A 21,557-nucleotide genomic window follows, 5' to 3' on the forward strand; every position below is an offset into this window, starting at 1 on the left:
TATGACTCTTGTTCATATTTCGATGCTTCGTGCTGAGAGATCATCATGATTATGTCAGAAATTCAATATAATTGAGTGCTATCTTCTTTCTAGGTCTCATCTAACACGTCTTACACCTCATGATCTCTTTGTACTCATGTGGACATGACACACTCCGAAAAGCTACGTGTTATAGACGATTGCAACACTAGGAAGAGCACCTTTTAAACGTGATATTTTCACTTAGAGATCACCCTAATAATTGACTACTACGCAATCAACGGGTGCAAAAACAAAGGGAAAACATCTCAGGCAATTCATAAATAACATGATATGGTATAGCCCTGGGCACCGAGAATCCTTCATGTCCTTCTTCAATCTTTAGTCGAATCATCATGACACCCAATATCTCGTTGTCGTGGAAGTAGTTTCAAAAATGCTATCGTGGTGGACATTTCGGAAAATGTTGTCATAGAAATCATTTTTTGAAAACATTGTCGTGGCACCAAATTCAGAAATTTTGTTGTGGCACGAAATTGTAGCTCCTCGCCCCGCGCCTAGTACGCCTTCTCCTCGTTGGGGTCTTCCATGTATGCTTTCCATCATCACATGTAACATGTAGTCTATCTTTGTGATATTTACATTAGTGTGGTAATCCCCTGGCTCCAACCATCGTGCCATGACGCGCATGTCACTTAACATTAAACGTATAACCACCTCATACATAAACTCATTATCATGGTGAAGGCTATACTACATCATATGCAAAACCTCCAAAATCGTTAGATGTTCCCTAATCGGTTTTAGCAAATTTTAGTTACCTGGTTACCAGTTTTAACAAATAATATTAGTGCCTACGTCGAGAATTTAGGCGATAATCCTTGTTGCTAGATTAAGTTTTGGGGTGCCTGAAAGAAGATACTTACTTAAAAATCTCTAGCCCCATAATAAACCTCGTCATTACGTGTGACCCCCTAGAAAATTGTTCATCTTCATCACCCTCTTGTGTATACAACAGTTCACTATTCTTGACATTGATGAGGCCCAAAGAACTATTAGGAGATTGGTGACAGCCACAGTCGAGCGATTGTGGTAACTTTGTACAAAGCCACATCATTCGTCAATGAACTGAAATAAAGCGACACTCGAGGGAAGCATAACAAGAACATCAAGCCCTCCATCCACATGTGATATAGATCGCAACTTTTATCTACACATAGAACCACTCATGATGCCACTGTTGCTAAATGTAGTAGAAAACAAAAAAAATCGCCCTACGATCAACCAGTAACACTATGGAGATACAACAATGGTTGAGTACACGATCGTTGTCGTCACTAAGTTGCAGAAGAAGAAGAGCATGCCGATGTTGATCATACTTGGAGTCCCTCAAACGTTAGATGAATGGTCCGCGAACCACCCATGAATGATCCCTCGAACTAAAGACCAACATCACGACCTCCCTACTTGGTTGCAAGCGTGCATTATTCACGATCCGATAATGCTTCGCCGTCCAGAACTAACCATCACTAGAGAATTAGAGAGATGATATTAGAGCCACATGGGGCTTATAATTAGAAGGATTAAAGGAACTAGACCTACCTCTAGTTAGTCAACTAGGACTAACTAGAACTAGAACTAGAAGAACTAGAGGAGCCTCCAAAACTTGTGTGTTGAAAGGGTTGAAAGCCTCTAGTATTTATAGGTTGGAGGGGAGAGAAGGGGTGGAAAAAGGGGAGGGAAAGTACCTCCCCTTTGGTCGGCCAAGGGAGGAGGAGTTGGACTACTCCCCCTCCCCAATTTGGCCTCCTTCCTTAGGGAAGGGAGGCGCCTCTCCACTTGGGCCTTGCTAGCCCAAGTTGCGTGCCGCCACTTGGCCTTTTTAGGCCCGTTGATATCTAATTAAATATAAATTTTTTATAAATACTTTACGACCTTTTATATGTAATTTAAAATCCCTCGAAACATTTCCCACCTATATATATTTATCGCTAATACCCGGTATTACCCGATACTCTCTCAAACCCTTCCAGTGACCCAAAAAAGCTTTCGGATTCTCTCGAAACTATTTTGTATATTAATGAGACAATTTAAAAAATATGTTCTCATCATTCCCATCCTACTAACACTCAGCGGATCATGATTACCTTAAGATTGTGACCCCGTAGGTTCAGTGACTCATAAACACGAATGAAACTCCTTCGTTCAATGACCGATAGCGGAACTATGGACGTCCATATCGATCCCTATGACCACATGAATGATATTCGAGTGAAACTTTGGTTACCATATGACATTCCCTTTGCTTTGTGATATTTACAAAACCCGGGATGCATCAGTGTCCTCCTGAGTCATCACATGCTCACTATACTGCTATCCTCGTTACCGGGTTTGTTCCTCTTTCTCATTTTCGTGTTCCGGCATCCATGTGACTTAGTCACCTATGTTTGGTCAGACGATGATTGATTCCTTCAGACCCATAGGACCCTAATAATATATCTCCATCGTCAAAGGAGCAAATCCCACTCTCGAGCTATCTAGTCCCTTGTCAAACTTTCGGATGAACTTGTAAGTTGTCGTTATGATCACCTAGTGGCACATGATGTTTGAGAAACCCCAAAGCTCGTCGTACAGTAAGAAAGTGATTACGATGCTCTCATGGTCAAAGGAATATAATACACATGTTAGCATTCCATGTTATAACAATTGATTTCAAAGTATAACAAACAATTATTTGGGTCCATGCATTATGATCGTTCTTCTAACGTCATAACCTCAATGCTGGTTTAGGAATACTATTACACTTAATTATATCCTAATGTCTGGAAAACATGATCACAAACAACACTTGAGCCAGTCTTAGAGGCAAGACTGGAGTCTCTATTTTGTCGTTTATCATTCCACACGTGCATATGAGTTTTCGACTCAATCACATATTCCAGAATCATAGTAGTTACAACATAGAATGTAAACTCTTAATTATGAATATGGAATATAATAATACAATATTATTGTCTCTAGGTCATATTTCCAATAGACTACACAAGAAAAGTTTGGCCTTATTTTCTGAGACATAAATGTGATGTTTGCATTGCCATTAAGTAATTGGAAGTTATGGTAGAAAGGCAAAGTGAGAGGAAGGTAAAAGTACTCCGTACTAACAATGGTATGGAATTCTGTTCCAAATATTTCAACAAGTATTATAGAACCTTAGGCATCGTCAAGAACCACACCACCGCGTACACTCCTCAGCAAAATGGTGTGGTTGAGTGCATGAAGAGAGCCATCATCTCCAAGGATCGCTGCTTGTTGTCCAACTTTTCTAGGCTGAAGAAGCCTGCACCACTTTTTACCCGATCAACAGGTCACCATCCAGTCCACTTCACAAGAAAACTCCCATTGAGGTATTGTCTGGTAAACTAGCTAATTATGCACAATTGAGTGTTTTTGGTTGCACTGCATATGCACACGTTGATAACAAAAGCTCAAATCTAGAGTTGTGTATGTTTGTTGGTTACGGTTTAGGTGTAAATGGATATAGGTTATGGAATCCTGAAGACATCATGAGCGGGAGTGTTGTTTCCAATGAATCTGTTATGTATCATGACAGCTTGTCCACAAATGTTTTCTGAGGTATTTCTATTGAAGAGCCACAAAAAAGTTAGTGTGTAGGTGGATCATTTGGATAAGGAGAAAAAAATGTAATTATTGGTAATGGTGAGGTTATCCCAGATACACAGGTTTATGACAATGATGATGCTTTTCTAGATACATAGGTTCATGACAGTGATGTTGTTCAAGACTAACCCCTAATTTTACAGCAACAAAATCAGTCTCTTTTAGCTGGCACGAGAAAGAGACAAATTAACTGTCCTAAATGTCTAATCGAAGAGTGTGACATTGTTAATTATGCTTTAATTTGTGTGGAAGAGGTTGAGAACAATCATGAGCTGTAGATATACCCTCAAGCCATTAATTCCATTGGCCGCGAAAAGTTGATTTCTACTATGCAAAAGAGATGCAAGCACTAGATAAAAATGATACATGGGAGATTGTATGCTTTCCTGAACAAAATAAGATGGTTCACTGGAAAATGGATCTTCAAAAGATATGAAGATTTGTCTCCTAGTGAGTGGTTTAAGACAAGATTAGTGGCAAAGGGCTTTAGTGAGATACCATATATTTATTATAATGATGTGTTCTCTCCGGTTGTGAGGCATACTTCCATTCGTGCATTTTTTGGTATTGTTGCTATCCATGATGTTGAGCTTGATAAGTTATATGTCAAGACCGCTTTTCTACAAGGAGAACCAAAGGAGATATATATGGACCAACTATAAGGTTTCATAGTGCTTGGTAAGATTTTTTGTTTACAAATTAAAGTATTCCTATATGGTTTGAAACAGTCTTCAAGATAGCGATATAAAAGGTTTGATTCATTTATGATAGCACAAGGACTTCAGAGGTGTGAATATGATAGTTGTGTTTACACTAAATTTGTTGATGGGTCACCTATATACTTGCTCTTATATGTTGATTGTTTCCAATGACAAGAGAGAAATCACCAATCACTCCTATTGCCAAAGACAAGGCACAATTAAGTAGTGAGTTTGAGATGAAGAGTGTTGGTGCTGCTAAGAAGTTTTTAGGTATGAAGATTACCAGGGAAATTATGTTTTTCTATTTCTTATCATTAGAGCTACATGAAGAAAGTTCTTCATGGTCTTAACATGCACGAGGCTAAGTCACAAGCACTCCTATTGCACCTCATTTCAAATTATCATCTTCTTAATGTCCTAGTACGAATGAAGAGTTTAAGTATATGTCAAGAGTCCCATATTCTAGTCTTGTCGGGTTTTTAATATATGCCATTGATAGAGGCAAAGTTGTCCTTGTCTTTCGATGAGATGGTGGCTATCGTTTTTGGTGGAGTGGACTTCGACGATCCGACTACGAACGTGCGGAGTCGTCGCACCTTAGTAATCGTTAAACCAACTCCGAGAGGTTATTGACCATGCCGGAGCATGATCAGCCTAACCACGAGGGTCTGTTTCCTCCACGCAAACGAAGAACAAGCAAGAAACTGAAATTCCAATCTGGATATTGCGAATATAAGAGGAAAGATTTACCGATGAAAGTGGGGTTCTATGACGTCTTGGTCTGGTCGTAGAACACAAACGAAGAATGCGAAGTTGAAGCTATGGCGAACTTGTAATTAAACAAAACGCAAGTCTAAACGATGCCCTAAGGGTTGTATATATGAGGGAATAGAGAGGGATTTTCGTGACCCTTGGAGGAGGTGTCCGAAACTGACCCTAAACTTGGTTTCCCCACACATATGGACTCTAAAAACATCCTATGTGGTAGTATTTCAAAATTACATGGGCCTGGCTAGGAAATAAGGTGACGCGACACCTATAATAGCCTATGGACGAAATTTATGAAGTGACATCTTGTATATTTCGTCCAAGCCTTCATGCTTTCCTTATGGTGACTTCAAAGTCCGAAAATCACCACTGGAAGCTCCCTCATTCTTTCCCGCGTGTGCACCTTCCCCTCCATGCCTGATCCCACTCCAACGACTATCCTCCTTGTACATGCTAGTTCCTTCATTCATAAGAAAAACAAAAGTATCTAATTTAGGTAGCATCATATGTTCATGAACATTAGAAGGATTTCCAAGAAACGAAAGTACCTGGTAATTCAATTGGCGTGCGCGAGCTCTAGTTACTGGTCCAGTAGGTGTAGCAGGTGTAACAATGGTATCGATGTCCTCATCATCCCCCCTTCTTGAATTGAAGTCATCCTCGACGGAAGCTCGTCTTCCTCACCTAGATAAGGCTTCAAATCTGCAGTGTTAAAAGTGGGACTAACCCCAAACTCTGTAGGCAGCTCAAGTTTATATGCATTATAATTTATTTTATCTAACACCTTAAAAGGACCATAAACACATGGCATTAGCTTTGACTTGCGCAAATCGGGAAAACTATCCTTACGCAAATGCAACCAAACGAGATCTTGAGGTGCAAAGACAACATGTTTTCTACCCTTATCCCCAACAAGTTTATATTTAGCATTCATACACTCAATTTTTCCTTAGTTACCTCATGCATTTTAATATCAATTCAGCATGTTGTTTAGCATCAAAATTAACCTTCTCCGGAGATGGAAGAGGCAACAAATCAATAGGTGCACGAGGTATGAAACCATACACAATTTTAAAAGGACACATCTTAGTAGTAGAATGCAATGAATGATTATAAGAAAATTCAATATGAGGCAAGCATTCTTCTCACATTTTCAAGTTATTCTTCAAAACATCCTAAGCATAGTAGACAATGATCTATTGACTACTTCAGTTTGTCCATCATTTTGGGGTTGACATGTAGTACTAAAAAGTAATTAGTCCCCGACTTAGCCCATAAACATCTCCCAAAGTGGATAAGAAATTTAACATCATGATCTGAAACAACTGTATTTGGCACACCACGCAAGCGAATAATTTCCCGAAAGAACAAATCACCAACATTAGCAGCATCATCACTTTTATGACATGGTACGAAAAGTGCCATTTTTTAAAACTATCCATGACAACAAATATGCTATCCCCACTTCTTTGTGCGAGGTAAACCTAAAACAAATCCCATAGATATATCCTCCCAAGGAACACCAGGTATAGGCAAAGTCATATATAAACCATGAGGATTGAGTCGTGACTTAGCTTTTTAACATGTAGTGCAACAAGCAACAAAACACTCAACATCTCGTCTCATCTTTGGCCAAAAGAAATGTGTAGTAAATATATCATGTGTCTTCTTCACGCCAAAGTGTCCCATTAATACTCCTCCATGCGCCTCTTGCAACAACAAAAGACGAACGAAGCAGGATGGAATGTATAGCTTGTTAGCACGGAACACAAATCCATCCATAATGACAAACTTGTTCCATGTTATCCCTTCTTTACAGTTCTACAACACATCTTTAAATTCAGCATCATGCACATATTAATCTTCGATGGTCTCCAAACCAAATATTTTAAAGTCAAGTTGTGAAAGCATAGTATAACGACGTGACAATGCATCGACAATAACATTTTCTTTACCCTTCTTGTGTTTAATGACATAAGGGAAAGTTTTAATGAACTCAACCCATTTAGCATCAACGGTTCAGTTTTGCTTGACTTCTAATATGTTTCAAAGATTCATGATCAGAATGTATAACAAATTCTTTGGGTCATAAATAATGTTGCCATGTTTCCAAAGTTCGAACAAGAGCATATAATTCCTTATCATAAGTACAATAATTCAGACTAGGCCCACTTAATTTTTTAGAAAAGTATGCAACATGCTTACCATCTTGTAATAACACACCTCCCAATCCAATTCCACTAGCATCACATTCAAGCTCGAAGTCTTATTAAAATTAGGAAGTTGGAGTAAAGGAGCATGTGTTAACTTATCTTTCAATACCGTGAAGGCTTCTTCCTGTGCGGTACCCCAAGCAAAAGGGAAATCTTTCTTTGTAAGATCATTGAGAGGTGCAACAATGGTGCTGAAATCTCTCACAAAACGCCTATAGATACCAGCGACGCCAAGAAAACTCCTCACTTGTCTGACCGTTTTGGGCTGCGGCCAACTCTCAATAGCTTCAATCTTGTCTTTATCAACTTCAATTCCCTATGGAGTAACAACATAGCCAAGAAACGATACTCGGTCTGTGAAAAAGGTGCACTTTCGAAGGTTACAAACAAACGTGCATCAGGTAGAACAAGAAAAACAACACGCAAATGTTCCAAATGTTCCTCCAAAGATCTACTATAAATTAGTATATCATCAAAATAGACTACCACAAATCGTCCAATGAAAGCACGTAAAACATTGTTCATTAATCTCATGAAAGTGCTAGGTGCATTGGTTAACCCAAAAGGCATGACTGACCACTCATATAATCCAAACTTAGTTTTAAATGTTTTTTTCCATTCATCTCCGAGTTTCATACGAATTTGATGGTGTCCACTACGCAAATAAAATTTGGAGAAAATGGTAGATCCACTTAATTCATCAAGCATATCATCTAACCTAGGAATAGGATGACGATAACAAATAGTAATATTATTGATGCCTTTACAATCAACACACATTCGCGATGTACCATCCCTTTTTGGCACTAGAATAATAGGAACAACACAAGGACTAAGGGATTCACATATATAACCTTTGTCGAATAGCTCCTATACTTGACACATAATCCCCTTCGTCTCCTTTGGATTAGTACGGTATGGAGCACGGTTGGGTAGTGATGCACCGGGAATTAAGTCAATCTGATGCTCAATCCCTCTAATAGGTGGTAATCCCGGTGGCTCGTCTTGTGGAAAGACATCAGTGAACTCCTGCAAAATGTTAGTGACAACAGGAGGCAAAGAGGAAGGCACATCCTCAAAAGAAAATAATACCTCTTTGCACACAAAAGCATAGCAAAGAGATGTTGTAAAATCCAGCTCAGTAATATCAGATTTAGTAGCAAGTAAACATCCACTCTTTAATTTTATTTCAGATGCAACGCTAGAGTATGGTTTATTAGGCTTATTGTGTAGCTCAAATTACTTTACCACAATGTGATTTTCACTCTTATTTAGCTCCCGTTTTGTTTTACTAGCTCTAGCAACATCATCTTTCATAATATGTTCAGGAGACATAGCAAGCAAGGTTATATTGTGATCCTTATGAACAAGAGTATATTGATTTGTCCTATCATGGTGTATAGATTTTTTATCAAATTTCCATGGTCTACCAAGTAAAACAGAGCATGCTTGCATAGGTACCACATCACAATCAACATAATCAGAATATGTAGAAATGCTAAAATGCACACGAATAGTACGTGTTACCTTAAAATTGCCACTGTTGTTGAACCATTGGATGTAATAAGGATGAGGATGTGGTCTGGTGGTGAGAGACAGCTTCTCCACCATCTCCATGCTAGCCAAGTTGTTGCAACTCCCTCCATCGATGATGACGTGAACATAACGTTCCTTCAAAACTCCCTTTATATGGAACAAATTGTGTCGTTCATTTTTCTCAACCTGTGTTATCTGCACACTCAAAACACATCGAGCAACTAAACTTTCATACCTGTCGGCGTAGTCAATGGCTATGCATTGTGTTTCCTATTCGGTATCGTCGACACCCTGTTCGTCACTGGCAAGAAGACCCAAAGTCTCCTCATCATAATCACTAGTGGAGTCATATCCACCATCCTCAGTAAAAATCATCACACGCTTGGATGAACAGTCCCTCGCATAGTGCCCCCCTGGCATCGACGATATATAACCTCATGTGTTCGCCGTGTGGATGCAATGGATGAAGACTCGCTGTGTGCAGGCCAGGAAGGTGTGCTCTTGGCACAAGGTGGGGCAGGTGTCTGTTTCCTGCTATCTCGGCTCGAGTTAGTGGCTGAAATAGGTGGTGTCGTAGCAGTACATGTGGAAATGGATGAGGTTTGTGGCGTCCATGATGAAGTGCGACCTCCAGAAAAATTAGTTCTGGCAAATGCCTGTCGATCGTGCACTTTACATTAAACTTTGCCAGCAAGATGGAATAAATAAGTGATAGTGCTATACTCCTTATACTCTAAAATAGTCTGAATATCTCTATTTAATCCAGCCAAAAAACGTGCAAGCATAGCTTCATTTTCCTCAACAATACCACATCTAATCATGCCAGTTTGTAATTCCTGATAATATTCTTCTACAGAAAATTTTCCTTGACTTCAACGCTGCAATTTTTGAAGTAATTCACGTTGATAAAATGGTGGAACCCGAAGAGTACGCATAATAGTTTTCAAAGCAGCCCAAGTAGTTGGAATATTAGCATGATGTATTCTACAATGTTCAGACCACCAAACACAAGCAAAACTAGTGAATGAACAAACAACAGCAGCAACACGTCTATCCTCAGGAAATTGCAAGCATGTAAAACGTTGCTCTGTGTCTAACTCCCAAGTAAGATATATATCAGGAAAATATCTACCATCAAATGTAGGAATATTCAATTTATGTTTAGGGAGATGGTCATGATCATGTACCTGAGAGGGTGGTGCAGCCCTACCATTGTGATTGTGTCCATGTGGACGACCCGATGCTTGTGGTGGTGGTTGTTGTCCCTGGTGTTGATTTGGAGCAACATCTCCCTCATCATCGTAATCACCATCATAATCCTCATTATGCTCAGCCACAGAAACCTCCGTAGTAGCAATAGCAGGAGCGACAACACCAAAATTCTAGCCTTGGTCGGAAGGCACACGTTGCACTCGTCCCACAAAATCTGGGCCTCATTGATGTCGTCGTCGTTGTTGTTGGAGATGGATGGAAACTGCACCTGGTGGTGGTAGACGGGCAAGCACCTCATTGAACTTGGCATCCATCTTGGCGTCGAATGTCTTCTCGAAACCATTTAGCTTCTCTAGGGCCTCTCCATGGCTAGTCACGAAGTCTGGTACGTGGTCAACCATCATTTGCTGAAATTTATGGAGCTCCTGGTTGGTTAGGCTCTCCCAGTCGATCTTGTCGGCTTGTGATCTTGGCATGGTTAGCAGCAATAGGAACACAGAAGAATAAGAACCTACAGACTACTAGGAAGTGGTGGTGGTGGTGGTGGTGATGTGTCAAAAATCCGTCAAGCAAATCACAAATTCTTACCAGTTCTTACCCAGCAACAGGTGGTGATCGACAACCCGTGTAGTCAAAACTCTCAAAGCTTGGATAGAGCGATTGCGAGGTGGTGTCAAACACACGATGTAGATGTATGTGGAGCTGGGAAGGCTTATAATATGGTAGCAAAAAGGATCAACAATACTCAGTTCAGAGATGCAAAGTTGAAAGGATACTCAACGACGGTACCGTGCTAGTCCTAGGCTAGACCGTACTAGAGACGCGAGCCTAGAACACCAACAAAATCACGACGCTACACATAATCAAAGGAACAGGACGCTCTGTTATTGCATTTTTTGCGCTCTTTTTTTCATCCAGAAAATCACTATAATGGCGAGTGTCTCAAAACCCTTCCAAAGGACTAAAAACAGGTTATGCACGGAATTTTTTTGACTATTTTTTTCCGGGAGTGATTCGGGACTGCGACGACAACCTAAAAACAGGATAGGGAAAAATATTTTCACCCGCTGAAATTTTGGCCTAAAGACTACTCTGAAAACCGTGCTAGGTTTTTTTTCCGAAACCTACTCACGCAAGTAAACACGAAACCAAAAACAAAGGAATCTCGAAATGACACCAAATATTTATAGGACTCGGACTGGTGGCGGATATGTGGTGGGATATATGGTAATGATGACGATAATAATGGGTGATGCTATATGGTAGTGTTGATGATAGTGGTGGGTGGCAGCGAGATCGAAGATTGGGCGGCGGCCGTGTGTCAACTTGTGAATAGAACTCGAAACTCTAAAGGACTGGACTCTAACACCAGCAACTCGACACGACGATGCTACCGCAAGTTCAACAAAGCAAAATACCGAACAAAAAATTGCAAAAGGCTCAGATTGGTTAGGATAGGATGAACTAACCCTAATTTTGTTTGGCTTTTTCGTGGACTATAGGTATGAAGAAAAGATGCGATCTAAACTACGAAAAACTAGAAAAATTTCACCGAGCAACCTGGGAATCTCATACACTTGATAGAGGTAAACTTGTCCCTGTATTTCGATGAGATGATGGCTATCGTTTATGGTGGGGTGGACTTTGACGATTCGACTACGAACGTGCGAAGACGTCGCGCCTTGCAATCGCTAAACCAACTCCGAGAGGTTATTGACCACGCCGGAGCACGATCAGCCTGATCATGAGGGTTTGTTTCCTGCACGCAAACGAAGAACGAGCAAGAAACTGAAATTGCAATCTGGATATTGCGAATATAAGAGGAAAGCTTTATTGATAAAGTGGGGTTCTGTGACGTCTTGGTCTGGTCGTAGAACACAAACGAAGAACGTGAAGTTGAAGCTATGGCGAACTTGTAATCTAAATAAAACCCAAGTCTAAACGGTGCCCTAAGGGTTGTACATATGAGGGAATAGAGAGGGATTTTCGTGACCCTTGGAGGAGGGATCCAAAAATGACCCTAAACTCGGTTTCCCCACACATACGGACTCTGAAAACATCCTATGTGGTAGTATTTCAAAATTACATGGGTGTGACCCAAAAATAAGGTGACGCAGCACCTATAATAGCTTATGGACGAAATTTATGAAGTGACATCTTGTATATTTTTTCCAAGCCTTCATGCTTTCCTTATGGTGACTTCAAAGTCCGAAAATCGCCACTGGAAGCTCCCTTGTTCTTTTCCCGCGTGTGCACCTTCCCCTCCATGCTTGATCATGCTCCAATGGCCATCCTCCTTGTACATGCTAGTTCCTTCATTCATAAGAAAAACAAAAGTGTCTAATTTAGGCAACGTCATATGTTCATGAACATTAGAAGGACTTCCAAGAAATGAAAGTACCTGGTAATTCAATTGGCGTGCGTGAGCTCTAGTAACGGCTCTGATAGGTATAACAAGTGTAACAACGCTATTGATGTCCTCATCGGCCATGGTATGTCCTCGTCCTGATTTATCATATGCAATGAATTTGGTCCACACATACATGGATAATCCTGGTAAAGAACACTGGAAGGTTACTCAATGGACTTTCAGGTACCTTCATGACACTTCCAATACTTGTTTGAAATTTTCCAACGTTGATGAGGGAGTAGTTGACTATGTGAATTCATACCTTTCTTCTATCATTTTTTTTATAAAAGAAGGTACCTTATAGATTATGTGTTTGTAAGTAAGCGTTACAACCAAACGAGTAGTTACCAATCTAGCAGTAAAGTAGAATGCATGGCTATTGCATAAGCATGTAGAGAATTAATTGGGTTGAAAGGTTTGTATGCTGAAATTTATGGATATATTTGTTGCATTAGTCTATTTTGTGACAGTGAGATTTTTATATACCTTACAAATGATCATATGCTCCATGAGAGAACATAACACATTGATGACAAATATAATTATGTTCGAGACATTGTTGCTTAAAGTAAACTAAATGTATACAAGATTAGTACTCGTGATAATCCTACTCATACGATGATAAAGCCAATGTATTTTGCTACGTTTGAGCTTTGCTTAGGCTTACTTGATATAACTCATTAGCCTTAGTATCTGCTTGACACCGAAAATGTTTTCGTTGTTGTCTAGGGAGAAGTTTTTTTCATGCTACAATATATATATATGGGGTGTTTCTTTACACGGACTTTTTGCTGTAGGGACTAAAAAAAGTCCCTTTTAGTCCCATGTGAAAGAAACAGGAGAAACTTTTAGGGACTAAAAGGAGGTATTTGGGACTAAAGGAAGACGTCCCTATGGGAGAGTCTTTTTTGAAACTTTTTCCAACAGTGCCCCTACTTTTAGCATGTCATTTGATAACTTCTAGTACATTACTAGGGGTAACATGGTCTTTTTGCATGTCATTTAGTGACCTCTAGTCCCTGTTTAGTTTCTGAAAAGAAACGGACAGAGACTAGGAACTTTTTAGTTGGGACTAAAAAAAGTTATAGGACTTTTTAAAGAAACAGGGACATACTTTGTAAGCCGTCCGGGTAAGTTGATTAGTTATAACTAGAAAACATGCCCATGCATTGCAGCGGGTAAAAAGATCATACGCTTTAGTTCAATAAATATGGACCGAAACCCATCACAATACACATCCTCTATTTCATATAGACGCATAGCCCTCTCCATTTTACATGATCAAATGAAGCACCGGCAAGCTCGACAATATAATAAAAGTAAATACTTAAGAATGTGTCACGAACAACTTTACATTATCTTGCAAGAAAAAGTATGTGAAAAGCCTTCATTGATGCAATGCGTTGGTAAATGGCTATGGTTCTCATAAAAAAGTTGCATTATCTTAACACATGTCATCCTTTTGGCCAATAATTTTTCTAAACCACACATATTCGAATTCGTTCACAATACGAATTAGTAATCCAAAGGTTATTATCACAAAATCACATTAACTTTTCTCATATTCCTTGCGATTTTTTTGTTAAATTGTACACAAAAATAAACCATGATCAAGGCAAAAGTCAACTATAATTTTAAATACAGAAAAAGGCTCTATATGCAACTGTTATTCTCAACTTCAGTAGGTGAGACATATTCAAGTACAAGGTTTAGGTACACTTCACCCCTCTCGGTTGTCGAAAAGAAGTGATGCTTTAGGTGAACTACATTTGGATGGTCAAGTAACTGCATTGTTTGCAACTCTCTGTTCTTATATCTCTTATCCTGCAGCACCTTCTTAATAGCAACAGTCTCTCCAGTTTCCAAGCACTTGGCCTGTTGTACCAGATATTATCAATGACTTAAGGCCCAGCATTAGAAATATCCACTAACAGAAACTGTAGTGTGATATACAAAGGGGAAAGACGGCAAATTAACACACCTGATACACTACACCAAACAAACCAGTCCCAACGACGCGTTCTGCCATGTATGAGACCTTCTGTAAAACAGTTGGAGTATAAGTGTTATAATTACTGGGCCGTCCAATGTTCTCAGGAATAAATGCAGTAAGAGTTCCCAGAACAAATAAACTCTCAGTCCATGGACCATACAAAGGTTTCCAATATGGAAATACTGCATCTAGAATCCGGCAGTAGAATATGTATGAGAGTAGTAAAGATGGTGTGAGGTGGATGGTGTTCGTAGCAGTGCGGGAACGACGCCCAAATGGACGCGGGCGAGGCGGAGCACACTACAGCGGGGCGGCTCTGCGAGCTGGAGGTCTCTGGCGAGGAGGTGGCCTGGCGAGGTGCGGCGTATGCGACGGATCGAGCTGCGCGGTGGCGGAAGAGGAGGCGAGGGGGAGCACTCGCGAGGCGTGGGGCGGACGCGACGGCTCGAGCTGCACGGCGGCGATGGCGAGGCGGCGTAGCAGCAGGAGCAACGGCCAGGCGGCAGGCGCTCGCGTGCTCAGGGCGAGGCAAGTGCGGGCACGGACGACGACCGATGCAGCGACGGAGCGGCTAGTGTGAGGCAGGGCGAAATCGACGGCTGTGGCCAGATGCAGAGGCACGACGGGCCATGGCGGCTCAGACAGGATGTGGAGTTTGGTACGGAGGGGCGACGCCGCAGTGGCGGACGCGAGCCGGCGGTGCTGGGGTGGAACCGTGGAAGCCGCCATGGCGTGGCAAGCCGGACACAGGCGTGGCGAGGCGGGTTGGAGAAGCGAGCCGTGCGAAGGAAAGATGAAGGGGTCCTTTTGCAAAAAGAAAACGTTATCTTTTCACTAAAAAGGACCGCGGGTTTAATTACAAAAAAGTACAAGGGCGTTTTCGTAAAAACGCCGCGACATACGGCAGAAGCCGTCGGTGCTTTATTAGTAGGGATAGAAATCCCGATGTTTATAATCTCTTCCGACATAGTGAGTTTTGGTTATTTCCCTCTTCGCATTGAAGGGGGTTTTCACATTAAATTTTTGTATTTTGTGTGTGATCTTTGTTTTCTTGTGTGTCACCTCTCATACCAAAAATGTGACATACACTTCAACCTCCGTTTACAATTTTTAAATACTTTTTTGTCATCAAACATCCAATGCTAATTCTATAAAATCCAAATGGAATGTCATTTTAATTCTGTATTTTTTTTCTATTCCTGCGTTTAATTCTGCATTTTTTCTATTCCTGCGTTTTAAGAATTCTGCAAATAAAATAGACCTAACAATGGCATAAAATCCAAGAACGACTCACATGTTTTCTGGTAGTACTAGCAGCCACTGGTGACACCGCATGCTCATCCAAGAAATGAGCACGCGCTACCTCTGCTCCTCTCCCTCTTCCCAGACCAGTCACACTCCCCTCTTGACTCTTGTCTCCACTCCCCGAGGACGGGGGCAAGAACGCGCGCCCCAATGCGCCACCACCACCTCCCCCTCTTCGTCCTGCTCGCCGCGCTCGCCGTCAGGCAGACGGCCGGCGGCGACGCGGACGCGCTGCTTGCGGCCAAGGCCGTGCTCGATGACCCGACCGGCTCGCTCGCGTCGTGGTCGAACGCCAGCACCGGCCCCTGCGCGTGGTCCGGCGTGTCCTGCGACGGGCGCTCCGGCGCGGTCGTCGGCGTCGACCTCTCCGGGCGCAACCTCTCTGGTGCCGTCCCACGCGCCTTCTCCCGGCTACCCTACCTCGCGCGTCTCAACCTCGCCGCCAACTCGCTCTCCGGTCCCATCCCGCCGTCTCTCTCCCGGCTCGGGCTCCTCACCTACCTCAACCTCTCCAGCAACCTGCTCAACGGCTCCTTCCCGCCGCCGCTCGCTCGGCTCCGCGCGCTCCGGGTTCTTGATTTGTACAACAACAACTTCACCGGCTCGCTCCCGCTCGAGGTCGTCGGGATGGCGCAGCTCCGGCACCTCCACCTTGGAGGGAACTTCTTCTCCGGGGAGATTCCGCCGGAGTACGGCCGGTGGGGGAGGCTGCAGTATCTCGCCGTCTCCGGAAACGAGCTGTCCGGGAAGATACCCCCGGAATTGGGGAACCTGACGAGCCTCAGACAGCTCTACATAGGCTACTACAATAACTACTCCGGGGGGATACCGGCAGAGCTGGGGAACATGACGGAGCTTGTGCGGCTCGACGCGGCCAATTGCGGCCTCTCCGGCGAGATCCCACCGGAGCTCGGGAATCTCGCGAAGCTGGACACGCTGTTTCTGCAGGTGAACGGGCTCACCGGCGGCATCCCGCCGGTGCTAGGTCGACTCGGGAGCCTCAGCTCGCTCGACCTGTCGAACAACGCGCTCTCCGGCGAGATTCCGGCCACCTTCGTGGCCCTCAAGAACCTCACTCTGTTCAACCTCTTCCGAAACAGGCTCAGGGGTGACATCCCCCAGTTCGTCGGCGACCTGCCCGGCCTCGAGGTATTGCAGTTGTGGGAGAACAACTTCACCGGCGGCATCCCGCGCCGCCTTGGCCGCAACGGCCGCTTCCAGCTGCTCGACCTCTCGTCGAACAGGCTCACGGGCACCCTCCCGCCGGAGCTCTGCGCCGGAGGCAAGCTGGAGACGCTCATAGCACTCGGCAACTCGCTCTTCGGTCCAATCCCGGATTCTCTCGGGAAATGCAAGGCGCTCACCCGCGTTCGCCTCGGCGAGAACTTCTTGAATGGTTCAATCCCCGAAGGTCTATTCGAGCTGCCGAATCTGACCCAGGTGGAGCTCCAGGACAACCTCCTATCGGGCAGCTTCCCTGCTGTGGTGAGCGCCGGCGGGCCAAATCTTGGGGGGATCAGCCTCTCTAACAACCAGCTCACCGGCTCATTGCCCGCATCCATTGGGAGCTTCTCTGGGTTGCAGAAGCTGCTTCTTGATCAGAATGCGTTCACCGGCGCAATACCGCCGGAGATTGGACGGCTACAACAGCTGTCCAAGGCCGATCTCAGCGGCAATTCATTCGATGGTGGCGTGCCGTCGGAGATTGGGAAATGCCGGTTGCTCACCTACCTTGATGTTAGCCAGAACAAGCTGTCTGGAGATATACCACCGGCTATTTCCGGCATGCGGATACTGAACTATCTGAACCTGTCCCGGAACCAGCTTGATGGTGAGATACCAGTAACCATTGCTGCAATGCAGAGCCTCACGGCCGTGGACTTTTCATACAACAACCTGTCTGGGCTCGTGCCGGTGACTGGACAGTTCAGCTACTTCAACGCCACGTCCTTCGTCGGCAACCCAGGCTTGTGTGGACCATACCTTGGGCCATGCCGCCCTGGTGGTGCTGGCACAGACCATGGCGCACACACTCATGGTGGACTGTCCAGTAGCCTCAAGCTGATAATCGTCCTCGTCCTGCTTGCCTTCTCCATTGCATTTGCTGCCATGGCAATCTTGAAAGCCCGGTCACTCAAGAAAGCCAGCGAAGCGCGTGCTTGGAGGCTCACCGCGTTCCAGCGCCTTGAATTCACCTGCGACGACGTGCTGGATAGCCTCAAGGAGGAGAACATGATTGGCAAAGGTGGAGCCGGGACCGTGTACAAGGGGACGATGCCAGACGGTGACCATGTTGCAGTCAAAAGGCTTTCCACGATGAGCCGTGGCTCGTCGCATGACCATGGTTTCTCTGCCGAGATACAAACTCTTGGGAGGATTCGGCACCGGTACATTGTGCGGCTGCTTGGCTTCTGCTCCAACAACGAAACTAATCTCCTGGTGTATGAGTATATGCCTAATGGCAGCCTGGGGGAGCTACTCCATGGAAAGAAGGGCGGCCACCTGCACTGGGATACTCGATACAAGATAGCTGTTGAGGCTGCCAAGGGGCTATGCTACCTTCATCACGATTGCTCACCACCCATCCTGCACCGCGATGTCAAGTCGAACAACATTCTCCTCGACTCTGATTTTGAAGCACATGTTGCTGATTTCGGGCTTGCCAAGTTCCTGCAGGACTCTGGCACATCAGAGTGCATGTCAGCCATTGCTGGTTCTTATGGCTATATTGCTCCAGGTGAAAGATCAATCCTCATTACAGTTTGGAAATGCTTATCAACTATATACATAATACTGCCTCAAAAATTATCCATGTTCAGTTCATTATTGTTGTCTGCAGTTGAATTTCAGTTCCTTATTTCTGATGCTTTATTACTGTTATTAAACTGTAAATCAGTTATTTCTAGTCTCTGTTCCACTTTACATTTTTATCTGATATTGCATTCAACCACATGTTAGATTGGTTTAATCACTATTGTTTTTTATAAGGGGCACTTTTATTAGCTCAAAATGTAGCATCAATCGGATATAAAGCATGATGAGCAACACCCCGCCTCTGCATAACTAAGGTGCACACAACCAAACACAGACAAAAGAAGATAAAAAAACCGACATATCGGCAACAGTAGTCATATAGGACCGGCACCTCTCTGTCCACCCGCTTCAAGCTCATACATCACTATTGTTGTACTGAAGTTTTGTTTGTTCTTTCAACTCACTTCAGTAGTAGCCGACTGTCTATCTATACTAGCAGATACATTAATCTTACATCGAACTGTCACTTTGGATTTGCAGAGTACGCATATACTCTCAAGGTGGATGAAAAGAGCGATGTTTACAGCTTTGGCGTAGTGCTTCTTGAGCTGATTACAGGAAAGAAGCCGGTAGGGGAGTTCGGTGATGGCGTCGACATTGTTCACTGGATCAAGATGACAACTGATTCCAAAAAGGAGCAGGTTATCAAGATCATGGACCCAAGGCTCTCAACAGTGCCCGTGCATGAGGTAATGCACGTCTTCTATGTGGCGTTGCTTTGTGTTGAGGAGCAGAGCGTGCAGCGACCCACAATGCGAGAGGTGGTGCAAATCCTCAGTGAGCTACCCAAGCCGATTGCGAAGCAAGGAGGGGAGCAGCTTACTGGTAGTAGTGATGGTGACGAGCCTGGTCTTTCAGGACCTCCTGAAACTGTGGAGGTTGCAACCGATGAAGCAAACGAGCAGCAGCGACCGAGCTCACAGTCTTCGCCGCCTCCCAGTCTCATCAGCATCTGAAGAATCATTATGCAGAATTATTGCCATTTTGTTTGTCAAAATTGAATGTTAAAATCCTGTTATGTTAGGATTTGGTATGCAGTTCTTTGCATTTAGGGTGTGGGGCGTAGGTCTCTGGCTTTCTAATTTTGCTGTCAAGTTGAATTGTTCTCTTAGATGCTCTTATTTGTGCTGTAAATATCAAGTTTTTTTTTAATCTCTACTTTCTTGTTACAATCAAGAGACTGGTCATGGAGTTGAGAGATTAGTTATCGTGGAGCTATCCAGCTTTCTTGTCCAATGTGGGCACCAAAATTTCAAGTGCTTTCTCCATCCAGTGTGGCATCATAACCTTGACTCTGCAAATCAATCAAGATTCCTTTGCGGTGTTGTCTACTACTTGGTTTGTGATGTGTTCAAATGAGCAGGTGTAAACATCTTTGTTACAGTGTATGTATATGTGTATGCGTTTGTGATGTGTGTGTGTGTGTGTGTGTTTGGGAAAAGGAGGATAGCCCCGGGCTCTGCATCAGTGTCATGCATGGTCCAGGCAAGTCAACTGTTTGCTTGCCTTTGCTGAGTTTACTCAAGATAATCCTAGTGGCCCTGCTTGGAACGTGAGATTATGTAGGAATCTGGAACTCCGAGGGTAAGCATGTGTCTGTTAGCGCGGTAACAAGAACACACATGTGATTGCAGGCGAGGATCTGATCAGCAGAAGCAGTTGACTGGTAAAGGAGCATAACTTTGAGTGAAGTGAAAGCAAGGGAAGGATCTGCCTGCTCAAAGGTGAGGTTAGGTTCTCTTTGCATATCACTGGTAAGTAAGACTGCATATGAACTTGACACCGGTTACGAACTGTGCATCAGATCTGCCCCGTCACAATCGGTAGGAAGCAACACCATGTGTTAGCCCGTCCTCAATCATTCAGAATTCAGACATGTACACAGACCAGCCGGTGTTGAGTGGGTTCCTTAGATCTTTAGTTGTTCAATAATCATTGTCTTTTTCGATCTGCCCTCCTAAAAGGCAGGCATAGGACTGCTACTGCAAATCTGACAAGAAAAACTAAGCAACCAGACTAACCTAAGTGTTATTTTGGTGTCCTGTGACTGTGAGTGGCAACATCAATAATACATGTATGAAAGCGCATCTTCAATAACATTAACATGTTTGCGTATGGATGAGCCGAAAGAAGCATTTCAATAACATCTTTTAGAAATCCGTGGTCGGCTTTGTCGGCCTACCGGCGGCGACGCCTATGGACACCGTCCCCTACTTGTAGGCACTGGTAAATCCCCCTTTTCCCCTGCTCTTCCTTCCATATTGCTCGTGTATCGGGTGAAAACCAAAATCCCTCTGGATTGGGTGACAGTGATGTCGTGGGCGCCGTCACCTTCAAGGAGGCGCCGTCTTTGGTGAGCTTTAGGGGGAAGCGCGTTTGTTCTGGTTGGGGTTGTCATTGGTGAGGTCGAAGACTTCGTGCTGGTGCTGGCCGTGAAGGCCGCCCAAGTTCACATCTTTTGTGGATGCTATGCGTTACTGGTGTTTGTCATCGGCCAATCGGGTAGGGGATAGGGTTCCCCTCCCGAGTTTATCAATCCTCGCCATTGGTGGCATGAGCTGAGTTCTAATCTTCGTGAAATTGGCATCGTCCTCTAGCTCCGTCGCGATTGTCTTCCTTCCTTTGTTGCTCGGCCTTCAGCAGCTTCGCCGTGTAGTTTTGCTTCTCCTCATGTGTAGTTCTCATGTAGTGCCGATGCTTCCCTTGGTTGAGCTCGATGTTGTTTGGTGGTGGTGTCCTGGTGTGGTCTTCGGATTGGCAATGGCACTGATCTCAGCCCTCGGGTGGGCGTCTCCACCTTCCGACGGATCGGCGACCTTCAAGCCGGGCGAGGGGGCAGGGAGCCCCCTTCGGAGGTGGAGGTTGACATCGTCGGCCATCGCTTTTGGACCTGACATGGCGCTCCTCCAGCTATTGGTTGGTTTTCCCCAAGCTTTTTCTGGTGTCCC

At 43.9% G+C, this 21,557-nt stretch overlaps 1 protein-coding gene across 1 annotated transcript; it reads left to right on the forward strand.

Moving 5' to 3' along the window:
- The first annotated feature begins 15,798 nt into the window (after positions 1 to 15,798).
- Positions 15,799 to 19,859, forward strand: LOC123426300 (leucine-rich repeat receptor-like serine/threonine-protein kinase BAM1). The gene is made up of 2 exons (XM_045110109.1): positions 15,799 to 18,532; positions 19,090 to 19,859. The coding sequence occupies exons 1-2, from the start codon at positions 15,946 to 15,948 to the stop codon at positions 19,563 to 19,565; spliced, it is 3,063 nt and encodes a 1,020-aa protein (XP_044966044.1). The 5' UTR covers positions 15,799 to 15,945; the 3' UTR covers positions 19,566 to 19,859.
- Positions 19,860 to 21,557: the final 1,698 nt, after the last annotated feature.

Source organism: Hordeum vulgare, chromosome 2H, assembly GCF_904849725.1.
Source record: "Hordeum vulgare subsp. vulgare chromosome 2H, MorexV3_pseudomolecules_assembly, whole genome shotgun sequence".
In the NCBI taxonomy this organism is placed as follows: Eukaryota; Viridiplantae; Streptophyta; class Magnoliopsida; order Poales; family Poaceae; genus Hordeum; species Hordeum vulgare.